The sequence below is a fragment of the Platichthys flesus genome, chromosome 2, assembly GCF_949316205.1.
Source record: "Platichthys flesus chromosome 2, fPlaFle2.1, whole genome shotgun sequence".
In the NCBI taxonomy this organism is placed as follows: domain Eukaryota; kingdom Metazoa; phylum Chordata; class Actinopteri; order Pleuronectiformes; family Pleuronectidae; genus Platichthys; species Platichthys flesus.
The window spans coordinates 24,727,893-24,744,796 of NC_084946.1; the positions used below are offsets into that span (position 1 = coordinate 24,727,893).

Here is a 16,904-nt window from a genome sequence, read left to right on the forward strand (position 1 = left end):
GATTTGATTTCCTACTTTCTAAAAACATGGACTCACTGAGCTGCAAAAAACGAAAAATCCTACACCCGATTCCTCTCCATCGGACATTAACCGCCCAGCAGTATTTACTACAAAGCCTTGATGGCCTCTAAGTGCACTGATGCCTGGGAAATGCTCAGTTTGTGCTGGGACCAGTGTTCTGCTTTATTATGGTCATCTCAAGGCTGTGTGGTCTCAACAGAATTATTTTCTGGTGGTTTAGGTGGGGGGTAGTTGTAGAGGGAGATCGCCACATATTCATGTGCGGGGTGTTTTCATTCCACGCTGCCAAATGCCTCAGTGTGGCACCGTCTCGACACACCAGGACCACCGCTGCCTCCCCTCACAATGCGGGCTTCTCTTCTATGTGAAGTAACAGCGTAAAGAGCCGTCTGGAATACATTAGTCATAGTTATTAATGAGGTTGTTTTGAATCTGCTCCCCCCCCTTGTCTTAGTTTTTCCTCCACCGAAGATGCTCAGGATTTTGGCTGAAACAAGACGACAGACCTTGTCGGCACGCAGGGGGACAGAGAAGTAGTGAGATGGAAAGAAGTGAAAGGAAAGGAGGAAAATTCAAGATACAATATAGACCCAAACCATGGCTCTCCTAACCACACTACATGATGTTATGCACTTGGCAAGGAAGGGGAGTCCTCTCCCCTTCCTTAAGCATGAATCGCTACAGTTTAGTGCTGTAAATGGCGTGTGTTACTGCAAGTTGTGGATTTCATTTGTCAGTGCTGAAGTACAGAATGTCTCAGTATACGCCTCTTATATAACTATACCATTTAATCAGTTACAATGAGGAGTGGTATATAAGTATCCCAAATGGGCAACAATGATTTTGTAATATTGTAATAATGGCATGTATGTACTCTGGTAGGATGCCGAGATACCTTACAAAATGAATTCTCGAATCGTCGTAACGCCACTTCCTGTCCCTGCATTGGAGGGTTATTTTACAAAAGCCGCAGACAGGAGTGAAAACAAGACCTTGCTCATGCAACGGTGCTGTTGTGCTGCAGGATAATAACAATAATTGTGCACAAAACACAGATATGTCAGTGCATAGTCTCACAGTAGGACTGTGAAGGTTAACATTATGGCATTAACACCGAGTTGCAAGTGACATTTTCAGCCGTTGTGATTAATATCTCAATTCTCCACAGAGAGAAAGCCGCACTGGAGAAGACATTTTCTGAGCCATTTCCATCTGAAAGAAGCAGGCCCCCCTGAAACTAGGCGCTGATATATTGATGTCACTCATTCCTTGCAGGGTCTTTACAACTCCTCCTTTCGACCTTCTTACTAAGTATAGCAATTCATGTATTGATTTGGGGATGTGGTGCATTCACAGTATGCCTCCAACATAATGACCTATTTCAACAGATTGCTTGTGGTTAAGGTTTTTTTTCTTCCTTAGCTCTCTTTGTCTCTGGGCTGCAGGAGGAAGAGGACTCGGCTACGTGTTCAGAGCAGAGGCTGACAAAAACGTGTCTCGGTTCTGTTTCATCGAGTAGGTCAAGGAGCCATCATGTATTCATGACAGCTCCTCGGAAACACGAGTACATGTGTATCTTTATGCAGTCACACTGTAAGAGTGCATATTAAAGCGTAGATTTGATGAAATTTTTATGTGGGCATCGAATGTTTATGTATGCTTCCAAGGCCATCAGGGCTTGTTTTATCACGACACGGTGCAAAGTTGTGAGATTATGGGAATCTACTGGGCCTGTAAGCAGCCTGATTAAGTATGGATCATTCACAGTGTTTAAAGTGTGGCAATGGGGAAAGGGGCCAATGAAAGCTTGGCAAATGATGGCTTAAATTCCATCTGCGTGTACATCATGCCAGCAGGCAGACTTCCCATTACTGAACGACTGTCTGTGATTTAAATCATGGCTCTGACTCCTTCGTTATCTGTCAAAATAGTGCTGCCATAGGGATGGGCATCAACAGGAGCACTGTTATGCTGTTGGAGGTGGTGCAGATCCAAAAAGGCTGCCGTTGTTTTATCAAAACAGTTTTGATGACATGCCCAAACATCTCCATATTTATCTTAGTAATCTTCCAAAAAACACAGATGTCCTGTCAAAGATGTGCAGCAAGCTGTTTGGTCTTGTGGGTTAATGGTAAAGTATGTGAAGGGAAACAATGTATTAGATGCAGCACAGGCTAAATTTCAGCGGAGCAATCTTTCATTTAAAACTCATTTATCGGCACTCTCTCTCAGCTATTATGCTCATTAAGGGATTTTGACCGCAAAGGATGTAAATTTATCCAGGAGACTTTCTACAGTGGCATTGTCATTCAGATGTGAGATTGTTATCGCCACATCACAAAACCCCTGAGAACATAAGTCCTTCCTCCCTCTTTGGCCGTGCAGCGACCTTCCAGTAGCGACCACAATCGGGCTTTTGTCGGCCCACCTTGTCTGTCATCTCCCTGGTTCTGTTGATATGGGCCTCGTGCTGAGAGCGTGGTCTCCTCATACACTGCACTAAGTGCTGGCTAATTGAGCTTGTCCAGCCAGAACCTGTTAGTGTGCTGATAAGAAGGTATTTGACCTCTTAGGAGAGGCCCCTGGTGGTGCCCCGTGGATTCAGCTAAAGCGTATTAACCAAAAACAAAACACCTTTCCTTTCTTGATTTGTATAATGTGGATGCCGTTGCAGCAATGGGAATATGAGGTAAATGTTCTTCCCATGTACAGTTACCGTATTGACACTGAATGCAAGTGACGGGTAAGGCAGATTATCATACCAGTGGATCAGACATCGGCCTTCTGATGAACTTATAAAAGGCTGTTGATAAAATCTAAAGAAAGACATCAGAAAAATCACCACCCAGAAGCTGGTGAAAGACATTCCTGATAGTCTTCAATCTATTGCTTATGCTTCTGCCTAAGGTAGTCGACGGAGTCCACAAATCAGCGGTCTTGGATGAATGCCCTGATCAAACCTCCATGTAGCACAGTGAGACTAAGTGCGTCCTAGCCACTCCTCCTTTCTTACTCTCTCTGCCAGACCTGCTGAAATTGTTCTTGCACATGATTTTCACCTCATTTGTTTTTAAAGTATTTTAAACAGGAGGTGATCAGGGTTTAGGAAACCTCAGCTATTAACCCACACATGCTACACAAATTAGTTTGAGCCCTTTCTGGCACTCTTTGGGTGTCTGGTATTCCAGCCAGTTTAAAACATGTGTAAAGAATTTCTTACCCATGGCATTTCATGCATGTCTGCTATGGATGGGGATTTTAGTCTGAGTGCAACTGACATGACCCCCACTAGGATAATCCGGCTGCCTCTAGGAACCCAAGACTAATCTGCCAGTCTCCCTTTTTGCAGGCCCTCACTAATTCCAAGCCGCCTCGACTTCTCTAACACCTTTGCTGACATTTGGTGACCACCTCGGTTACAAAACGCCATTTTGTAAATACTTACAGTATCGATACACAGATCTGTGTAATGAATAGTTTGCATCTGTCCTCTTCTGTAGTATGTTGCTGGGCTACAGAGAGCACAAACAGATGTAGTTTTGATGACTCACATGACTGTCAGCTTATGGGTAAATAGCTTTCAACCAATATATTTTTACAATGACCTTCTCGGCACCTTAGCATTAACGTCAAGGATGATGTGTGCCGGCCTGTATGACTATGTCAGATACGCAGTGCTGGAATGTGCCGTGCCATGCCAAGGGGAAAAGCTGCGCGCCTCCAGGCTCGGTTGGTTGCGATGAGGTTATATGCATATGTGTGTGAAGTGTATGACTCCTGAATTTTAATTATACGGCTAATCTAGTCTGACTGAGGATGATTGACATGAACGCCCCACCGGAGACTCTCTCCACAATGGGTGAGGTCTGCATGCGGTTTTCAAAATGGTCAAGTGCCTCAGTGTATCAGAGCAGATATCCACAGCTTTGAATGACACGTCCTTTACTAGATTCATCTTCAAATATCTGTATTTATATAGACCATCTCTAGCTGTTCCCTCATTTCATAATTTTATGCTTTTAATTGCTTTTTTTCAAATCCATCAGTCAGTGACTGTTTATGTCTCGAGACCTTGTGAGATTCGGATGAATGGAGTTGTACTGACCAGACTGGAACACTCTTGACAAGTTCCCGAAGAGATATATTGTTTTACCTTGAAAGTCACGTATACTGGGCAGAGCAAATTTACAGATATGTTTGAAATATGTCATGTGTGAAAGGTACTTGATAGAAATGCACGGTATAATTTGGCCATCGACACAGCCATCAACTAGGCAATCATTCCATTGGCTTGGAAATTTGGTGTTGATACACGTTATTAATGTGGACAGGATCCACTTGGTACAATGATGGAAACGATTCTCTGGGAAAGTAGATTGTGGACGTCTCCAGGAGTGATCCCAATCTAAAACCATCAGAACGCCCACCCGTAAAACTGTCAAGTCGGTTAACTACATGAAGTTATGCATTTGTGCTTTTCACTGTGGAGCAACTTCACAGCATCACAAGTTAATCGTTTTATGAGCCATGCAGGAAAAACAAAATCCAAAACACACATTCAAATAAAGCACCGCTTCCTCCCTCCTTCAAATCCCAGTCGGCGAGGTGCAGATTGCCAACACCTGGTCGGGTGATGGAACATTCCTGAGCAGAGAGTGGAACCAACAGACATGCCAAATTAATGAATGCATTGTGTTTTTCCTTGTGCAGTTCCCTTTTGCTTGGTGATCAGAAAACATGTAACGCAACTTATTCTCTTTATCACCCTTACATTATTGTTTAAAACATCTGTAAAGTATTACAAAGCACTCACCCTCTCGCTTGTTATTCTGTGAAAATACAGTTACAAGTTAGAAGCTGAATAAGAAAATGATTTAATTGTGAGTCTATAGAGCAACACGGAAGAATCCGCAGAAGCATAGAATCATTCATCACTCACCTCAGTGCTGTGTATATCTGAATCAATACTTTTTTTCCTTGAAAGGGAGTGTCTGTTGTGAGAAATGACTGCACTGCACACAAAGCAGGAGCTGACATGTTTGCATTGTTTATAATGCTGTTTCTGATGATATTCATTTGTGCCAATTTATTGACCATGAACTTACAATCTCTCAATACAAAGTGGTTGCAAGTCATTAGTATAAAAACATGTTTATGGCTTTAAAGAAACACAAATTATACCCACAGTTTCTTCCATATATGAAAACATGCAGAAGGGGAGAATGTCAGGACCATTTAGACGAGGGGTGGTGCCTGGGCAGAGCATGAGGGAACCAGGGTATGATGTTTACCATATGCTGCTGAAAACACAGAATATTTCTTTACTGCACACTTAGAATGTCATCTTCAAAAGGATGACATCTCTTTTTCATTCCCAGATATTTGTATTCTTACAGTTTCGTACAGCTACTTATGAGGAGCAGCCATTTTGGTGCAGATCCTAACAAGGGGAGGGGTGTTCGATTGAGGGATAAAGTGAGGAGAAACTCATCAGCGGCAAAGTTGCCAAGGAAACAGAGGACTTGACCACCCCCTACCCAGCATTGGCCCGATCCCCCTCTGTGTGAGCTGGGTACTTAATTTTACCGACCCCCTGGATCTGTGCTAAACAGCCTCCATTGATTAGGACAAATGAGAGGGAGACGATCCAGCCAAGCCCCTCCTTCATCAGGGTTAAGGATGTAGTCATAGAGGGGGAGAAGACTCCGAGCAGGCAGATGAATGGCTCAGGGATACCTTGTCTTAGATGAATCAATGACATATTTAAAGGCTAATTAGTCGATCTATTCACTCTGTATACATTTGCTGGGGCCACCACCTTACTCTGCGGCTATTTAATGTGTTCCACCCCTAAATAGCTGCCATTAAAGCTTTTAAATGAATCTCCTCCCAACAATACCAGCTAGTTTCAGTCACAGAATGAAATTGAAATGAAAGAATGAAAAACTTAAGTATGTCGTGATGTAAGATAAAAAAACGTTTCTTTTAAAGTAAGTATTTTTTAGTCAAATCATTTTTTTGGGTGATTTTGTATGATCCCTCTTTGTTTGCTCTCTGAAGAAGGAACAGCAAAACGTCCGGAACAGTCAGGGTTAGGGTTAGGGATAGGGTTGGCACCTTGGTAGAGCATATGGGAGGCAGGACTCTTTTCATTATTCCTGTTTTGCTTCTGTCACGTGTCAGAAATGTCTTCATAGCGCCAACTTGTTTTCCATACATTTCCCTGCTGTATTCCCACATGGGCTCAGTCTGACATTTTTCTTGACATTTTTACTGTGGAGGGCTGACAGTAAAAGTTCCGGGAAATTAGCAACTGATTTGGACATGTGCATTCTCATATACACCCCCTCAGAGTTCAATTTCCAGAGTTCTGTGCTTCTCAAGACGATTCATACTTACAAACAGGGATACAGCCATGCATGTGAAATAGTCACATTACCGCTGCTGTTTTTTTTGCTCTTGTAGATGAGATGGATAAGAACTCAGCCTCCCTGCTGCCTCGCTAAATGCTTGTGGTCAGAAGAATTGATGTAATCTTTAATAAATACACTCCGGGGGAAAGATGGCTGGAGATATAAAATATCCAGACTCTGAACATGATACTTGCAGAGCAGCTCAGGGCACTGTTTGTCTTTTGTGATTTGTTTGAAGTGTGTTTGTGTGTTGAATGTGTGTGTTCTCTGCGTGTTTGTATGTGTGCATCAGAAGGTTACACTGGGACAGTGACAGGACTCAGCACCAGCTGCTCCTTACAATGCTGCCCCCCATCCACCGAACCACCCGCCCTCCCTTCTCTCTCCCGTCCGTCCATCTTACCCCCACCCTGTGACACCCCCTTCTCCTTGTCCCCACTGACTGGACAACATGCAGCCCCTTTATGCCACCTGTCCATCACTGAGACTGCACCTTGGGGAGCCTCTGTCACCGAGCTCGGATCCGCTGCTCGCTGCCTTTGTTTGGATTTCTGGTGAAGTCTCCCCCTCCCTCATCACCCCAGTCTCTCCTCACGCTTTCTCTCACACTCTGTCTTGCTTGCTTTTGCTCTCCGCGCTGTCCCTTTCAAACACAGACCCACAGATAGACACGCATATACAGACTGGTGATTGCCTCTGTCAGCTATTTCCTACATCTGCCTCGCGGCACAAGGACACCATCACAGCAGCTACTGCCACCACCACCACCGCCCCTCTCTCTTCTTGCCTCTCACCTATTTTGTCCAGGATGCCGGAGAAACGGCTTGTTGAATCAGATAGGATAGATTGAGATCACCATAAACCTGGGGATATCTTACCAACTCCTCAAAGCTCCAGAATAGTGAGGCAACTTTATTGGGTTGTTTATTTCACGGACCGGTCAGCGTTATTCATTCTATAATGCTTCTTATCTCTGCCAAGACATTCATGTGAATTCTAGAACAGCCCGCCATAAGTCTCCGGCAGGTCGCTGAGGTTGTTCATCCGACATTCACCCCGCTTCTCTCCTTCCTCTACCTCCACTCGCTCCGCTTCGTCCATCCAGAGCCTCTGTCATCAGCAGTCTGAGGCTGTGGACAAGGCTGTGAGGTCCGGGTGCAGCCTGTGGAACGGAGCAAAGAAGCTGCCTCACATGGAAATGGCTCCTGTTACCCTAGCAACTAGCCGTCCTTGAGCAAAGGGCGCATTCGGGGTGTTCGGGAGGCCGAGACACCGACACACCCAATCAAAGCACATATAGAGTTCCGACACATTGATCTGTGTGTGTGCAGTAAACACAGTCCGCTGCCGAAACAGCCGAACAATAGATATATGAATCGTCGGCGTATTGAACTGCGGTATAGAGTGAACAGTGTGGAATCTGTGAGCGGCTGTCCACGGGGGAAAAGGGATGTTTTTCTCATCAATGCACCCACTGTACACTGCTGTCAGAGACGGTTGTTTCCAGGGGATGCGGCGCTATTCAGTGCATCCTGTGGTGCAGCAGGTGATGTGTTCCCATGAGGATGAGGGGCGGGTGGAAGCGGCCCACATTCTTTTGTTTGCCTCGACAATAACGGCTTAACAATCTGACATCTGAGCGCCTCCAAGTCTCCCCATTTTTCTACCTGTCTCAAATTTGAAACATTGTCCACCCACTCAGGCAGTGCCCTACCTTTTTCTTCATCCTTTCACCATCAGGAACACGGTAGCACTAGAAGCACAGTAACGTACTCTGGGTGTCACATGACAGTGAAAGTTCTGTGTCTCCACTTTCAGCTTGCATGCCATGTTAAGTAAGGCCAGACTGCTTTTGTTTGGGAGAGAACTCTATGCAACGGTATTAACTTACAACAATAAGAGACATCACTGGGAAGGGCTGGATGGTGATAGGTCAGGACAAGCCAAGTCCGCTGTTTAGAAAACTAAAACACAACTGTGTTATGATGGGCTCTAACCAAGCCAAGCTAAATTAGGGCTGCTAAGCAATTAATTCCTAATCGTTGTACAAAATTATTTAGCTGAATTAATTTGAATTAGACTATTTTGTGACCACTGAACAACACATTTGCTAATTCCCCTCCATATGCAAAAAGCCACAGACTTTGACTGAATGAATTACCCCCATCTGAGCACAGAGGCCCAATTGGTGGAGGAGCACACCATAATTTCACATTATCTGCTGTTATCAGCCTTGAGTGACATTTCTCCAGGTCGGGTAATGATCCGTCATTATTAATAATGGAACACGAGGTAGCTGGTTCCAGCACGATGTGGACCCTGGAGGTTGACGAGCCTTCTTAAATGGAGATTAATGCCGACAAAGGGGCCTGCCTCCTGCCACACCCCGGCCATCTGCAGTCCAGTGTACCGAAGGGGTCCACCGGCAACCCGATTGGACCCCTGCATCCTCTGCAGAGCAAGCTGTCAAGTGATCTGCCTGCATGAAATGACCCTGTCCGCCTTATTCCCCACAACCGCCCACCCTCCAGCGTCATTCATATTATTACCCTAAAGCGTATGTGTGCTGGCTCAGATGCTTGTAATTTCACCATTCTGCATTTGTTCCTCTTTTCTTCCCCCCGTGCTGAAGGAAAAGGGGGAAAAAAAGAAGAAGAAAGAAAATGGGGGAGCAGTGAAAATTCCAGACGTTATTACTGTGCTGCATTCATGGCTCCAGTGATACTCCCCTTTCATCTCAGCTTCCTCCTCTATTGACAGATGGTAGTTATCAGACAGTATGGAAATACTGTGGTTAAGATAGTTTTCACTGATTTTTTTTTTGTTGCTCCTTTGGTATTTATGACCTGATGATCACCATGAGAGCATTGTGGTCTTAAACAGAGTCCCTCTGCCAGCGTTGTTTGAATCAAGAAACTAACGTTTACCACATGGGAATGACGCACTAACTGTAGAAAGTTTGTAAGGTTTGGGAACGGAGGTGATATGATGGGTGTGTACGCGCTCTGCTGTAACACACCACAGTGCTGATATATGACTGAAGTGATTGATTTATCACCTTTTACTGACATTTATCAGATTGAGAGATGTTCTGATATTGGAAATGTGCCCGATACTGCTGTAAATGCTGGGTTGGGTGTGTTCTGAATCCAAAATCTGTACTGGGAAGGAAATTATTATATTGGAACATCTCTAATCTGATTAATTGACAGTGAAGTGGAAAATGTGCAAATACATTTCTCAGTATATCTATGCCAATGTTGCAGCCATGTTGTATTCATGGCCTACATTAAGGAGATAATGAGAAATAAGGTCAGTTTGTGGGAAATTCATTTACACCAGTTGCTACATGTCTAATATTTCCCCTATGGAGTATTTTTAGCTGCCACTGACATTCTTGCCAGGGCTCCACGCTTCTTTTTGTCCTTGTAAATACCAAACCGTGTGATGGTGAGCCTTGTGTATGTGCCACATATATGAGGTTAAGCCTCTGCAGTGCGAGCTGAAATTGTCCTCTGGTCAGTGGCCAGATGGGGTTTATTAGCTGCTTTCCTCTTTACGGCCTTTTCTTATTTATGGGTTGATGCATGTGCATTGGAGGGAAATGGAATTAAATGAGCTCTGTGTTAGTGTGTGTGTCTGCAGAATAACTTTTTTTTTTATGTTTCTTCTAAGTGTGTACAGTACATGTGTTGTTTGTGTGTGTTCTTTGAGCCTGAGCCCTCCCGAGGTGCCTGTGCCCTCAGAGCTCATTCCCCAGGTGTCCCACATTTCCAGCTAATCTGCTGCTCACGTTGGCTCCTAATCTGTCTCAGAGGACCCTGCTGGGGGGGTTGAGGGTGAGGGGCTGGGTGGTGATTGAGGTGGAGGGGTATGATCTCTGTGACAACTGTAGAGGAGAGGAAGCTTATGAGCCACATTGGTGCAGGGACAGAGAGGAGAAAAAAATCACCTCCCAAGGAACCGGCTGTCCTCACACAGAGACACATGCTTTACATGTATGTACCATGTTCGTATCAGCAGACATTAGTTTGACGGATTTGCGACATTTTGTGTTTCAATTATTTGTGAAAATGTTGTCTTCGTAAGTCACTGGGTTTCTTGGAGTTTTTTTCCAAAGCTTGAAGGGTGGGATTTACTACTAAAGTTAATAGAGTTAAAAGCGGCACCTAATCATTAAAATGAGTGGCTGTAACGTTTTATTTTTTTCTTTCATTGGCTGAGCTCATGAAAGTTCCTGCGTCCCTTTTTAAAGTTATTTTTAGTGGCTCGGTAATGCAGGGGTACAGCCCTGTTTGCTCAAAAGCTGAAAGCGTTGTATTTCTTACCGTCAGAAAGGAGTTTCTTACAAAAACGGGCTCAAACTCCAACGACCTTGAGTTTGACAGCAGCCTGATTTACACCTTGTAGTTCATCAGTGGTCACCCTCACATGCTGGCATTGTCCTGGCTTACAGTGTGAGGAGCCACGCAGAGTCCCAGACCTGTTAATTGCAAAAGACATGGAAACCCAGAGGGAGAAATGAATATCTCATTTGTGTGTGTGTGTGTGTGTGTCTGTGTGGGGTGAAGCGAATGCCAGTTGTCTAATAGCTTTCACACAAGCCTGATTGAATTAGACGCGAGGAGGACTGTGTTCCTAATTGAATTGCGGGGACCCTGTGTTGCAAACAGTGCTAGCTAGTGTTCCCTATGGAAGTGCTGAGGCAGACGGGGGGGGGAACAGGCTGGCATGTCCCCACTACCAGGAACAGACAGACAACTCGTGGCTGCTCTCCCTGGTTGATCTGTGGCCTGGTGTGTCGTTTCACAAGGTCAAGCTTCAGTTGGATGTGACAGCGAGTAGTTGTGGGTGCAGGACGGTGAGTTTTATGAGAAAAAACGACTGCAAAAGTTCACAGCTTGTCTTAATCTAATTTTCTCCTCTCTGAGAAAACAGCGGTCTGTCTAGTAAAAAAGGAACCTCTTTACGATAGGCTCTGATCTGTCCCGGCAATGATTCATATGAGCAGTTTTTACAGGCTGCACCAAAGCAAACAGAGGCCCTAACTGTAGCAGCCTCTTTGGTCACAATGGAATACAAGGAAATACCCAACACACACACACACAACACACACACACACACAAACACAATCCCTCTGACGCTGGGCATTTTCACTGCTTTCAGCACTTTTTCCTGCTGTGCTCACAAAACCTCGCACCTCACCTCCGATTCAGTTATTTTTTTCTCTCTCTCCCTCGTTTACCTCTGCAGCCTTTTCTCATTCACACCCGACCACCGCACACGTGCACACACCTTGCCTCTCTTTGTCTCCCGTCTTTGTTCTTTAATGGTGTGTTCATTAAATAAAGCAGGTTTTGCGATGGGGGTGGGGGGTGGACTGGATGCTGAAAAGGAGGAACAGGGTGGAGGGGGACACAAGGGTGCCCCAGACTGCTGGACAAAGAGTCTCTGTGTTGGCTGGTGGGGATGAGAGGTGGTGGTGGTGGGTGAAAAAAAAAAAAGAGAGAGGTGGTGGTGCGGTTGTTGTCGTTGTTTTTTTCCCACAAAAGGTGTGGCTTTTGGCTGGATTACCTGATTGTGTGGTTGCGATCACGCAGCACCCAGGTAGCCACGGTGGAAATGTCAAACCCGGCTCTTTGTCTGGCTCCTCTCTATGTGTTGTTTGTGTGCTTGTGTGTTGATTCGGAGCCAGATTCACGGGGAGTATTTCCAGTACGTCTGCATGCTCACACTGGCATTGCTTCTGAAAACAATCCCCCCCCGCCCCGGCCCTCCTCTGTCTTTCTCTCTACCCGCGTCTTTCTTTCTATCAGCGCATCTGTCTTTACTCTCTCAAACACATAAACACTCACGCACGGAGCCGCAGACGTTGTCGGCTTCAGGTGGTTTTCAGCTGCAGGTCTCACCTTCCGTGGGCTATAAATCTCCTGAGCTGTAATATTCAGGAAACCTTTGAAACAACCTGCAAATTACCTGCTGTAAAACCCTGACTCGCACCCTCGTAGAGACTTACCCCTCATATCTCATACTGTCCTGTTTTTATTCCGTGTGTCGAGCAGAAACCCCTAATTAAAGCCTTTATGTCGCTATATGTTATTAAACGTCATAAACAAGACAGTCACAAGCAGTTGGAGGTTTGGTATGTGTGTGTGTGTTCGGGGGGGTATTATTCAGCACTGGTTAATCTAATACTCAGTGTTTAGGTTTTTATTTTTTCTTCTCAAATGAAAGATTTAGTGAGCGCGCATGCCTTTCGTGTCTCTGGAACCAATTTGAGGTGATCTGGACCTTTTTGACACAGCTACCACTAAATTGAGTTTGAAGTGTTTATAAATTCCCTTACAGCTTCTTCTGTGCAGCTTTTGTTCTTAACTTTTACTGCATTTCATTGTTTGTCCGTGGCTGCCATCCCCAGAGATCTGATAGCGAAACGCGGAACGACTGCTTGATTTCATTAATGATATTAATAGTGGCAGTGTTTTTTTTGGGGAGTATAGGAAGCAGGAACAACAGAGGAGCTGTTGTCAATGAATATTCTTACATTAATTAACTCTGCTTGCCAGGAGGGTATCTGAAGTTGGAGGAAACATCCAAAAAAACAGCCTTTAGCTTTCGTATGTTGTGCGAGCCTGCCAGGATGGTGATCAAACGGCTCAACAGCAGCAATCTGGGCAGGCAGGGAGGTAGGGAATTAAGGCTCTGATCTGTTTTTTAATCACAGCTTTCCACGTCTTTGCCTCTCTACATCTGACACCAGACGACTCGCAACTCTTAAAATCCGTCATCTGAGTATGAAGTGGAAATTCCCCAAATATTTCCCCCAAAATAATGTCTGAGGCACGACACAGCGGCAAGCCAAGACCTATACTGTGAGACTGTTTCCTCTTGAACGGGAGAGGACACTTCTATTCACGGACTTATTAAGTTTCTTCAGGTGCCGGCTTTGTTATAGAGAGAAAGGAAGTGATTTTCATTTTCGTCTGTTAAATATCTTAATATTGGTTTGATTCGATTTTTCTTAGTTTTTATTTCAATTATATGTTAGTTCTAATTATCTAGTTACAGGTCAGGTCGTTCATGTAGAAATCAATAATTTTCTCAATTTTAGTTTCTGTCATTTAAGGAAAAGTTCTTATCATACTTAGAATTTCAAGGTTGGTTTCAATTACTTGTTTGATGCTGTAAAAATTGGGTTACACATTTTGATTGACAGCTGAGACTGACTCGTGATTGTTCTGGTTCTTGTGCAGACGGGACCTCGCGGACCTCAGAGCTCCGTTGGCTCCAACTCCGCAGGATGGAAGCTTTTGTATCTGGGTTATTTTTGCTTTATTTCAGGAGGGAGTGGCAGCGCATCATCCATCTTTATACACAGACTTTGGCTAAAACGTGTCTTGAATATTTTCACACTGAATAGAGCAGATCTCCAGAAGCCAAGAGAATCATGTCTGTGGATGTTTGTGGGTCCTGGTGCGGAATCTGCATCACCCAGCGGTGGACTATCCAACATCTGATTATTATTGTACAACCACTCTAGTACCGAGACATCCTGCAGCTTTATCAATAACTTTTTATTTTTTTATTTTGCTCCCCATGCAGACTTTGAAGCCATTGTTCTGATTGTTATGCGCAGTGCTCATACTGTTGCAGCACGTACTTTCACTGTGGGCACAGTAACATGCTGAAAAACTCCCAATCGCAGCCGTTCCCCACCTCTCTCCCTCACGTCTCTTTTGTTTCCATCTTTACACTTCTCTCTCTCTCTCTCTCTCTCTCCTCCCCCCCTCGTCGCTCCCTCTTTATGCTGCCTCCTTTTGGAGTTGCTCCTCGGAGCGCCGCACTCCCATAGACCGCACTGTGCCGCCGAGGTTCAATCCCAATTCCCCACATAGCTGTTGCCCGGGCCTCATTCACCAGAGGCTGTTGACTGGCAGTGTGAATGTCCAGGCCTCATGTTTCGCCCCGTACCCAGAACCTTTTCCCGCATCAATCATGGAGAAAGAAAAACATGTCAAAGCTAATACTTAGCGGGGAGATATATGAGATTCCTGCTTTCTTTTCTGCAGTAACCCTCATAGCCACTGGTATTTGTGATGATGAAAATAACACAATTGTGCTGCCTTGCAAATTTGTAACGCTTCTAACACACTTTAGCATAAAAAGTAAAATGCCAATGACTGTTGTAGATTATCTCCTTTTGCTGGAGTCAGAACTAGTTGATATGTGACGCATGTAAAGAAAACTTTTTTTATTTAAATTTAACTTTCTTCTCTAACAGGAGCTTGAATTGTCTTTTTCCAGTTATCACAGTGTTTATTGACATAAAAAATATTCTTTATTGTCATAGGCCTCTTGCACCGGACAGCAATGTTTCATCAAATCTTAAACCTACTCGCTCCTCTGCGCACGCATCGTCTCTCCTTTTTTTTATCCAGTATCTTTTTCGTCTTGACTGCAGGATTCATTCTTCAATGGGCAGATTTAGAAGCTGAACGCTCTGAGTAATGTACTTTGAGTTGCAAGAGGAAAAGAGCATTAGCCCCTGGCCTGTGAGGTCTCTGGGTTCAGCGATGCGTCTGTCTAATATAAACACTGGGACTGGACGCAGATTATTTCTGCTTTGTGATTTGCCCTCTTTTAAATGGGAGTCTCAGCTGCAGATGTTTCTATATTCCAGATGCTGAGCTGTAATTGCAGAAACAGCCTCAGAGTGCAATAATGTCAGATTTTTTTTTTTTGTATTTATTGCTTTATAGTGCGGAAAACTGCAGTTGTGTCATAAGTACGTTTTTAGGAACCTAGGGAGAGGATGTTCCAATAATGAGTGAGACGAGTTGCTTTAAATAATACCAGCACAGGATGTAATCATAATCCAAATCAGCTTTTACAGTGGATTTAATAAGAGAAAACATTCCCATGAAGCCACCACATTAAATTCAAACAAAATAAAAACATGCAAGAACACGAAATGGATGGAGAAGCTTTGTTTTTGTCTTTCATCGGCCTCAACAAGATTATGATGCTTTTTATACCGTTACTAAAAACAACAGCGCAGACAGACCTGAGGGTTTGGAGCTTCAGAGACGCTGTTCATCCCGTGTGTGAATTTTTCATGTTACTCAGCTTCCAACACCTCTGTCTCAACACAGCTGTATATCCCCCTTTTATCAAGGGAGCAGGTGGGAGCTGGATTACCTGAAGGAAAATTGTGGCTGGTCTGACCCAAGATAGAAAAAAAAGCTCTTGAAACTCGGTGCAGGAGCAAATGCTGGAAAAAGGGTCAAATAAAAATTCAGCAGAGAAAGTATAGGTGGAATGTGACTCAGAAGAGCATAAGGGGATTTCACACACAGCTAAGTTAGTGTGTTCACCACCACAACGACTGATGTACAATCTGTTATCCACCCAAACACACAGATGATGCACATATACAGACTTTGATGGCAGCTGCGGCATGTGTTCATCTTTGTCTTTATCATGAATGCTACTTTTCTTCCCAGGTTTCCAGAGACAACCCCCTTAAAAGGGCTCTTAACAGAAAGCAGGGCACTTCAGAGATTTCTCAGGCAACTAGAGCGTGTTGAATAATTCAAAGCAAACTTACAACTTGTTTCCATGTTGCCGTATCTGCAGAGAGGGCTGCCTCACATGCAAAGCTTTACTGCCGTGTATTTATATGTCTGGCTGCACTGATATATATTTACATGCTGGTCTGGGTTGGGTTTTAGGTGTTATTTTCCTTCTCACGTGATTGCTTCTCTTGTTACCACATCTCAGAAGGGAAATAAAAGTGAGGGTTGATAACTGAAACGTGTTATTAATCCACTAAAAGTAATTAATGAAGCAAAAATTGTTGTTAGTTGTAGCCTTATTCCCTTTATTGTCTGACCTAGGGGGTGAATTGTCCTGCTGTAAAATCCTGAAAGTGTTTCCTGCAAAGATTTTTTCTTCACTGTTCTTTTTGTGTTTATTTATTCATCCCGATTTTTTGTCCTCTATCTTTCAGCTTGTCAGTCAAACTTCTTCAAGCCGACTCAAGGAGACGAGCCCTGTTTGCAGTGTCCCATCAACAGCCGCACCACCAGCGAAGGCGCCACTAACTGCGTCTGCCGCAGCGGATACTATCGCACCGACTCCGACCCGCTCCAGATGCCATGCACAAGTATGTATCGTACTAAGCTTTTAACATTAGAGCTCTAACTTTCACACAAGGACATAGACATGACACACACTAACAAAAGCTGCTTTCAGACATGAACATGATAAGAAAGGGAGTCTGCCTTTATCGCCAAAAATCTTCTTTTGGTGTCTCCTACATGTATGGATCCTCTTTTTCATCCTGAGATGTTTGTATTCTGCCAGTTACATTTCCTTCACATTTTAGAAATGCCATCAACACGCCTACTCACTTGCTGTGAGTTTACATTTTCATGCTGTATTCTCACATGGCCTCAGTTTCCCTATTTC

General features: G+C 44.2%; 1 protein-coding gene across 5 annotated transcripts in view; it reads left to right on the plus strand.

Moving 5' to 3' along the window:
• ephb2b (eph receptor B2b) overlaps positions 1-16,904 on the plus strand; it is a 120,869-nt gene that overhangs the window by 64,105 nt on the left and 39,860 nt on the right. For all 5 annotated transcript variants that reach the window (XM_062407564.1, XM_062407581.1, XM_062407573.1 and 2 more), the window contains exon 4: positions 16,444-16,599. In XM_062407564.1, coding sequence (XP_062263548.1) covers positions 16,444-16,599 — 156 coding nt within the window. The remainder of the gene's footprint in view (positions 1-16,443; positions 16,600-16,904) is intronic.